At 40.4% G+C, this 9,834-nt stretch overlaps 1 protein-coding gene across 1 annotated transcript in view; it reads right to left on the bottom strand.

Annotated features, from left to right (window-relative positions):
- Positions 1 to 1,847: 1,847 nt before the first annotated feature.
- HSD17B12 (hydroxysteroid 17-beta dehydrogenase 12) overlaps positions 1,848 to 9,834 on the bottom strand; it is a 170,742-nt gene continuing 162,755 nt past the window's right edge. Inside the window, exons 10-11 of the mRNA XM_055549348.1 lie at positions 4,098 to 4,247; positions 1,848 to 3,835 (exon numbers count right to left, since the gene is read on the bottom strand). Coding sequence (XP_055405323.1) covers positions 3,731 to 3,835; positions 4,098 to 4,247 — 255 coding nt within the window. The 3' untranslated portion in view covers positions 1,848 to 3,730. The remainder of the gene's footprint in view (positions 3,836 to 4,097; positions 4,248 to 9,834) is intronic.

The raw sequence follows: 9,834 nt of genomic DNA, 5'->3' as shown, positions 1-9,834 counted from the left end.
CATTATAGAAGTCTTCATGTTTTAAGAATCATAAGTTATACATGAAATAAACTTGCCTGTAAAAAAGCAGAGACTACCAAATTAAAAGAAAACTATCCCCCCAACCCAGGTTTATTTTGCTTACAAAACATAAATATGTAGAAAGATAGAGGTACTTACTTTGATATCACAGAAAAGAGATTTTAAGGCAAAAGCATTAGCAATAAGTATGTTAGTACATGACCAAAAAGTTCAACCCACCACAAAGTCAAAATTCTAAAATTTATTCACCTAAAAAGATAGCCTCAAAATGTATAAAATAAAAATGGATAAAACAGGGGAATTTGACAAATTCATTACAGTGAGAGAATTCAAAACACTTCTCTCAATTACTGACAGATCAGGCAGATAAAAGTTAGTAAAGAGATGGAAGATTTGAATACAATTAACAAACAACTTAAAGGACATATATCGAAAAATAACTATTAGAAAATAGACATTCTTCTTAAGCATACTTGGCACATTTAAAGTATTGGCTATACCTAGACACAAGTCCCTTCTGAGACTAGGTAATAAGTTTACATTTGTTAGGGATTAGTTTCCTACAGTTGTGTGACACACTCAGTGGCTGACATTAAGACCATCCTCTCACATTTCAGGAGGCCAGAGGTCCAAATTCAGTTACTAATCCAAAGACTGGGCCCTGCATCTTCCAGAACTAGGGGAGAATCCATTCCCGGCTCCTAAGAACACTGGGTGGCCGATGGCACTCCTTGGCTCGTGGCTGCATTATTCCAATCTCTGTGCTCGTGGTCACACTACTTTCTCCTCTTCTGGTTGTGTGTGTGCTCAGTCGTGTCCAACTCTGTGACCCCATGGATTACAGCCTGCCAGGCTCGTCTGTCCATGGAATTTTCCAGGCAAGAATACTAGAGTGGGTTGCCATCTCCTACTTCAGTAATCTTTCTCTGCTACTCTCTTATTACAAAGAGTGATTCCATTTAGGGTCCATCTGGATATCCTAAGAAAATCTCATCTCAAGATCCCTAACTTAATCATACCTGCCCCTTTTCCATATAAGGTAACACTTACAGATACAGGGATTAAGACCTGATACCTTTGGGTACCCTTCTTTACCATACACTCGCTCCTTGGAAGACAAACCTAGACAGCGTATTAAAAAGCAGAGACACCACTTTGCCAACAAAGGTCTATGTAATCAAAAAGTGTTACTTGCTCAGTCCTGCCTGACTCCAGATGTGAGAGTTGGACCACAAAGAAGGCTGAGTGCCGAAGAATTGATGCTTTTGAATTGTGCTGCAGAAGACTCTTAAGATTCCCTTGGACAGCAATGAGATCAAACCAGTCAATCCTAAAGGAAATCAACCCTGAATATTCATTGGAAGGACTCATGCTAAAGCTGAAGCTCCAATACTTTAGCCACCTGGTGGGAAAAGCTGACTCACTAGAAAAAGACCCTGATGCTGGGAAAGATTGAAGGCAAAAGGAGAAGGAGGCAGCAGAGGATGGGATGGTTAGACAGCATCACCAGCTCAATGGACATGATTTGAGTAAACTCCAGGAGTAGTGGAAGACAGAGGAGCCTGGCGTGCTGCAGTCCATGGGGTCGCAATGAACTGGACATGCCTTAACATATATATATATATGTTGAAGCTATACAGGCTGGATTCTTATGCTAGGCTGGATTCTGAGCAGTTTAAAATATTAATTTGTGCTCAAAACAATCTATGAGCTAGGCACTATTATTCCCATTTTTCAGAACACAAAACTGAAGTGGAGAAAGGTTAAAACTATGTCATATTCACATGTTCTTTGATTACAGTGCAATTATTTAGAAATCAACAACAAAAGATTTAACTTTTTATTTTGAAATAACTTTAGATTTACAGAAAATTTGCAAAATAGCACAAAGAATTTCCATTTGCCTTTTGCTTAGATTCTCTAAATGTTAACATACTAATGCATTTGCTTTATCATTTTCTGTATACATATTTTTTCTGAATCTTTTTCGATTAAGTTGCATATATAATGTCCCATTATCCATAAATGCTATAGTGTGTGTTTCCTAAAAAGCAAGAACTTTTTCTTAAGTAACCACAGTACAATGATCAAACTCAGGAAATTAACATTGATATAATGGTATTATCTAATCTTCAGACTACTCAAATTTCACAAATTGTCTCAAAATTGTCCTTTGTAGAAGAAAAAAAAAATTTTTTTTCAACCAGAATCCAACCCAAGATCATATCTTTTGCATGTTTCTTTTGTCTTCTTTAATCTGAAAGTTTTGACAAGTATAAGGTGGCAAAGTATAAGAAAGGCAAAGTGTTTTTTGTAAAGCTAAATTTATTCAATTTAAATGACTTTTTTATTCTGAGATTACGCTCTTCCTATTTTAAGGGTACTAAAGTTTCTTTACTTTTATATAATGATGCCAATGGCAGATGGTGATTTGGGTTTTTCTGGGTTTATTTTCTTTCCAATGTCCTTGGCTGGCAAGTTTAAAAGCTAGAAACACTTTTAAATATGCCAATTAAAATGGCTGTTTGTTTTGTTTTGTTTTGCAAATTTCCTGGTGCTTAAAACTCAGAATCTGGGAACCACAGCCTAGGTAAAGATCCACCTTCTTGCATATTCCACAACACTGAATTAATTTCTTAGCAAGTTCTCCAAACAAGTTAGGTACGTAACAGGATAAAAGTCTTAATTTATATTAAACCAGTGCAAAAATGGCCTTAATTTCAAGCACCAAAGAAATACATTTTCAATCAACATCACGGTTATATCATCTTTCATTAAAACTAATTGTATCAGTACCTATAGGGTACCTATTTAAAAGTGTAATACCACTTCCCTAATATCATCACTGCCCTAGGAGCGGCCTGGTGTCAGCCACGTGAGCGGGATTGGTGCGGTGCAGAAACAAAGAACCTGGGGTCCAAGAAGGCCACCTTCCTGGGTCAGGGTTTTAGCAGCACTGGAAGGGCTGCCCATTGGTGTACATTTTGGCCTGTTTACCTTTAGAAATCATACCAGAGAGCATTCAGTGTTTACATACATTTAAACTGAGAAGACATCTGTATTAGAGGAAAGCATATTTTAGTGGGCATCATGTGTCAAAAATAACTCCATTATTTTTACGTCATTAGCTACCCTTGCGAAAGGAAAGTTCTACATAAATGTACAAATATACTTTTAGAAAACCTTACAGCGTGCTCTGCAGATTTCAGTGTGTCTTCCCATATCAATGAATCCCCACTCCCTTAAAAAGTTAAAAACAAAACCAAAAAAAAAAGTAGCTGGGCATTTAAAAAAAAGTACATTTCAGCACAAATACAAGAATCATCATCACTGGCATTTTCGACCAGATGAAACTGTTAAGCCTTATGTCTGACTCTATCATTCACTGATTTGCTATAATCATTAATAGTATTAATATTAATAATAATAATAGTACTTCTATTAATAGTAAGCAGTTCTTGCTAATGTTAGTTCTATATCCATTTGATATGAGCATTTATGTTAAACTTCAAAATAACTCCCGGTGGCATCCAGAACATGTCAGGAACTCCTGAAAGCAACCTCTGTTTTCCTCCTAATTATGACAACATTTAGCTTTATCAGTAACTGTTAATAAGCATGACAATTGAAGATTTGGAACTGGTGGGTGCCTTGCAGAACCACGCTTAGGCGGCGCATCTGCTGAGTTACTCGAAGGTGTTACCAGTGCTCAGTTCTTCTTCATTTTTTTAAAATAGCGAGCCCGGAGGGATTTGTTCACATTCATGACCATTTTAAAACACAACCAGGAAGGCAGGATTGAGGCTACTGAGGCCTAGGGAAAGAAACGAAGAGATATGCAATTAAGGCCTGCAATCTGAATTCATTCGACACATAGGATCTTATGTCTTACTATATTACTATTTTATTTATAGATAGATTTAAGAGTTCTTGGATGTACAGTGGAGAACATGGAGGCCTTGCTAGTAAGTCTAAACAATGTATATATGCTAATGTATCACATACTAATTTTGTGACTCGAAGGGAAAGAAAACCCCAAACCAAAGTACTAATTCGGGACTTAAAAATCGACATACCATAAGATAATGGATGAAGTATCCATTGGTCCGGGATTGCACGCCAACGGTTTTAATGGCAGACTTCACAAACATCTCCGAAGAGGGCTTATCCAAAGTTGGCTTTCCGATTTTAGCCAGTTTGGTTGCAACAAAGAAGGGCAGGACACTCTAGAAAGGCAATATACCCCACAAAAAACACGCCATTGGTTAGCAAGGCCATAAACTCAGAATTCACTGTGATGCTTGATTGCTCTTAACGGCAGAAACATTCTGAAAAAGTATAAAGTTTGTATCTTTAGAGAGAGACAGAAGAAAAAAAGAAGCAGCTATCTAAAGCTACCTTGATAGAAGAAATGACTGCATAAAACAAGTTTAAAAAACAAAACAAAACAAAATCTATCACTTCCCCGGTGGCGCAGTGGATAAGGATCCGCCTGCCAATGCAGGGGACACAGAAAGCTGCAGAGCAACCAAGCCCGTGAACCGTAACTACTGAGCCTGCACTGTAGAGCCTGGGAGCTGCGACTACCAGCCCACACGCTGCGACTGCTGAAGTCCAAGCGCCTGGAGCCTGTGCTCCACGAGAGGAGACACAGCAGTGAGAAACCTGGATGCTGCAGTGAAGAGTAGCCCCTGCTCACTGCAAGTAGAGAAAGCCCGAGCGTGGCAATGAAGACCTAGCACAAATAAATAAATAAAACAAATATCAAAAAAACCAAAAAGCTTTCCCTAAAAAAAAGAAAAATTTCTTCATTGCCGTGCGCATCCACATCCACGGGGTCACAAAGAGGCGGATGCAACTGAGCGACTGAACTGAACTGACCGATCAATACAACAGAGTTCGAGACTAGAGAAAGTGTTAAAAAATAAGCAGAAACACACTTTTTTGGGTCTTTAAAAAGGATCATTATACAAATCTAGAGCAGAGATTTGGAATAGGATGCTTTCTACTCTGATTAAACAGCATGCTTACAGAACCACCACACAGGAGTTTTTTGACATTTTATGCCCCTATAGAGATAATATTAACTTTCTCCCTGCTTTAAGCTTGTTCTATCAGCTTTGGCCCATCTAAAATAAAAAGACATTTCACACTCTCAGCTTTGGGCTACCCACTTTTCTCCCCTAGTTTCTTACCATTCTGCTTCTGAGTTTTATGAACTTTGCTGTTGATGAGCTAGGACCACCATCTGTCTTTGTGTTTTTCCTCTTTTCTTTGTTGTGGGGGAGACAGGATAACGTTATGGAAACAGCTCGGGCAACTAATAGACACTTGACAGAGCTAGTGTGGGATGACAAACCTGGACGTCACCTTTCAGGAGAATTAATTTTTTATTATTATTCATTATTTAGGGGAATTCATTCTTTCTGATGCTTGCTATATTTTAGATATGCTTCAACACAGAACGCAAGGAAACCCTACTACAGTGACTCTTGAGTCATGGAACAAGAGGTCCCTTCTATACTTTGAAATTACTTGGGCATGCTTGTATACCAAGGAGTGAATGTACTCTCTTTATTTGAAATGTGTGAAAGGAAAGGGTATAAATTGCAATGAAACTTCTATTAAGGAAGTGGATATATTTCAGCACATGGTGGTCAAAATCAAAAACGTCATTACTAAAGGCAGAAACAAAACTGAAATGTGCTCCAGTCTCTAGATTTTCTTTCTGCTAAGAGCGGGGAGTTCCTATATCTGTCTTTTGTTATTTTTTGTCACTCCCAAGTATGAGTCACCCTCCTTAACAGGTGAGCCGAAACTGCAACCCACCTAACAGAACCATGACGCCAAGGGCCTAACCACTGTCCCTCGCCAGCTTTTTCTTACTCCCTGCTGTCACAAACCTGACACTGAGCAAAGTAACTTCCCAAAGTGCTTCAATACCTGGGCCAACTCTGATTAGGTGACCTTTTGGTGTTTGACAGTTTGTTTACTGGAATTAGGTTTCCGTGGTGGCTCAGATGGTAAAGAATCCGCTTGCAGTGCAGGAGGCCTAGGTTTGATCCCTGGATAGGGAAGACCCCCTGGAGAAGGGAATGGCTACCCACTGCAGTATTCTTGCCTGGAGAATTCCATGGACAGAGGAGCCTGGTGGACCATAGTCCATGGGGTCACAAAGAGTCGGACACAACTGAGTGATTAACACACACACTTACTGAAATTATTACTCTACACTTATTCTTCACTTAAAAAGCATTTTTTGGGGGGTCAAATAGATCGTTATTTTTAACACCATGTTGCTAGAAGGATCCAGTATATGACAGTACAAACCAAAGAGAGATCTCAGGCTAACACACCGCACGAAATGCAGAGCTCATGAGGCTCTGACAATGGGTAGGGAAAGAAAGCTTGTTCATCAAGCTGAGTAGCAAACAGCAGCGAGAATGTATGCGTGTACTCTGACTCAATAGTGAAGGACCTCCAGCAAACGCCGTCACACCTCTGTGCCTTGGGTTTCTTGGTTACAAAAAAGGAAAGATTAAAAAACAAAACCAAAACCCTTTCTCATATACAGATCACAAACCTATCAAGAGTGAAGTTTCGAGCCTCTCAGTATAAAGGTGGTCTACTAATGATATGTTTCAATTACATCATTCTATCCTAATCCTCCCTGCCTCCCTCCTCTTGGGGCAGCATAAATCAGACTGTTCTGATCTTAAATTAAGTCGCACTGCCTGGGTGAACCACCTGATGGTGCCAAATGTTAACTCATCATTCAGTTAAAGCTCCAGCTTGTCTGGAGGAGGTCCTGGCTCTGGAGGTGGGGACAAGAGACACAAATTCTACTCTGGGAAGGGTATTTATTTCTACAAAGGTTTAAAATCGAAGCAGTTCACATGGCCTAGCAGAGGATGGAAAGGATTAGGAGATGGGAGTTTGTCAGGTAAACGAATAAGTGAAGAACATTTTGAGTAATGGAAACAGCAGGAGCAAAGAAAAGGAGACACAGGGAGCAGGACATTCTCAGGGACCTGCAACAATTCACTACGGTCCACACATCGGAAAGGCACGAAGCGGTGGCAGGAGGAAGGCGAAAGAGTACAGAAAACGAAGTCCAATCACCAACGGTATTGATTTCCAGAGCGGAAGTTCTGTGATGGCACGGTCTTATTCACCATTATATGCTCAGACACCGCCAGTGCCACACATGTGCGAAGAGTGCCAAGAATATCTACTGAATGAATCAGCAGCAGAGCTCTCGGGACAGCCCTGAATATACTACTGGGGTCCCTTTCTACTGCTGCAGTCCAGAAAATTAATGACACCAGAAAGCTGACAACACGATATGAGATTTTAAACCACAACTTTAGATATTCTGACACTTAAGATTATCTATCTATCTATCTAAACAAAAGCAAATGTATAGCTTTTGCTATAGCTCACCTAGGGTTTAAAAAGCAGTATTTCAAATCACATAAAAGTTTCCCTGGTGGCTCAGATGGTAAAGAATCCACCTGCAATGTGGGAGACCTGGGTTTGATCCCTGGGTTGGGAAGATCCCCTGGAGGAGATCATGGGAATCCACTCCAGTATTCTTGCCTGGGGAATCCCATGGACAGAGGAGCCTGGCAGGCTGCAGTCCATGGGGTCACAAGGAATCGGACACAACAGAGTGACTAAGCATAGGACAGTATAAGGAAATACCTAAAGGAAGTCAACCCTGAATATTCACTGGAAGGACTGATGCTGAAGCTGAAGCTCCAATACTTTGGCCACCTGATGAGAAAAGCTGACTCACTGGAAAAAAACCCTGATGCTGGGAAAGATTGAAGGTAGGAGGAGAAGGGGACGACAGAGGATGAGCTGGATGGATGCCATCACTGGATCAATGGGCATGAGTTTGAGTAAACTCCAGGAGATAGTGAAGGATGAAGGACAGGGAAGCCTGGCGTGCTGCAGTCCACGGGGTCGCAAAGAGTTGGACATGACTTAGTGACTGAACAACAACAAGTAAATATCTTATAGGTCAAAATGTCATCTAAACAGTTAAACTAAAACCCAATAAATGATCATTAATCCACCTTTCCTGTCTTTCCTGTCTATACAAGGAAACATTATAGTGAACAGGTCAAGAAGATACCCATACTTTCATAGGAAGTATTTTGGGCAGAACACAACAAATTTTAAAAGTTGCTTAAGCTCAATCAACAATTTGCTGTGATAAATACAGTCAGCCTGGAAACAGCTTGATCCTTGACAGCTACAGATGCAGGCACATGCCCTGGTCTTTAAACCAAAAATCATTAACTAGGCCATAAAGCAAAACTGTTGATGTTTATCCTTGCATCAGCCTACTTAAAAAAAAAAAAAAATCCCTGGAGATAAATTTGATATCCTTTTTCTCACCCACTGAGTAGCCTGCTGAGGTATCTGGTCTTTAGGGAACAGTTTAGGGGGCCCTCGATTCAGAACTGGAAGTTTAAATACAACAATGTCATAGAATAGGAGAAAGATGGATGACCAGCTCTGCACGGCAAGTGTTCAAGAATCAAACACCAAATCTTCTAACTTCACATGGTAGTGATCTTTCATGTCGTCATCTATGTCCTGAACATGCCTTCTCAAATTTAAAGATGACTACAAAAACCCCCAACTATGCTTTGGGAAACAAGGATCCAGAGAATACCAGGCTCCAGTCTGTTTGTACAATATGGAATTCTCAATATGGGGTCTGATCTCAATATGGCCTTTTATGAGCATTACGTTTACCAGGGAAGCTGGCACTCATTCTCAAGGCAGAGGCTGCAGCTCCTAGGAGGCGTTTCAGGGAATCTCTTCCCTTAAGTCTGTGTACTCATCCTCCATCGCAGGATCTGATATCCTCCAGAAAATCTGAATGATCACATACCTAGATCCTAGTTTTGGAAAGGAAAGTGAAGTCGCTCGGTCATGTCTGACTCTTTGCAATTCCATGGACTGCAGCCTGCCAGGCTCCTCCATCCATGGGATTCTCCAGGCAAGCATACTGGAGTGGGTTGTAATTTCCTTCTCTAGGGGATCTTCCTGACCGAGGGATCGAACCCAGGTCTCCCACATTGCAGGCAGACTCTTTGCTGTCTGAGATTGGGCTATTTCACTTGCAGACCATGAGATAAGCATTTTCACCAAAGAGCCCTTGATTATCTCATTGGCAGAAACAAATCCTTGGACTTTCTAGAAAATGTTAGGAAAAAGGAATCATTCTGATGGAGCAGAGATCCCTGATTCCACGCCAACAAGCAAAGGCCCTGCAGTAACATTAGCTACAAAGGACCTAAGCACAAAAGAAAGGAGTTGAAGTGTTGTGCTCTGCACAAAGATGATCCTTGATCAATTCTGGCTGGCTGATAATCTTACAAATGACCTACTTCCATATATGTGGAATTTGTACATTAAAATGCAGAGAACCAAAGGACAAACAGTGTAATCTCACCCAAAAAAAGCATGTATTCAACAACAAGCGCTTCCTAAGCACCTACTAGAACACTGATTTAGGCCCTCGGAATTCAGTTATGAACAAAGACAGAATCCCTGACCTTACTGAGCTTACATCTTAGTTGGGGGAAGGCCTGATGCGTAGAATCTACAAACAGATGGTAAAAGAATGTCTATAACACTGGCAGGTGATGATAAAAAAGGAAGAAGGGAAATAAACCTGAGTGAAGGATGGAGGTGATGGGGGCTGTTACTGCAGGTGATCAAGAAGGGCCCTCTGTGATATGGTAACATATATGTGATATGATCACATATAAACAAAGATTACAATGAAGGGAG

Source organism: Bubalus kerabau, chromosome 15 (assembly GCF_029407905.1).
Source record: "Bubalus kerabau isolate K-KA32 ecotype Philippines breed swamp buffalo chromosome 15, PCC_UOA_SB_1v2, whole genome shotgun sequence".
Taxonomy (NCBI): domain Eukaryota; kingdom Metazoa; phylum Chordata; class Mammalia; order Artiodactyla; family Bovidae; genus Bubalus; species Bubalus kerabau.
The sequence above is the reverse complement of the archived record's forward strand: the minus strand, read 5'-3'. Positions and strand labels throughout refer to the sequence as shown.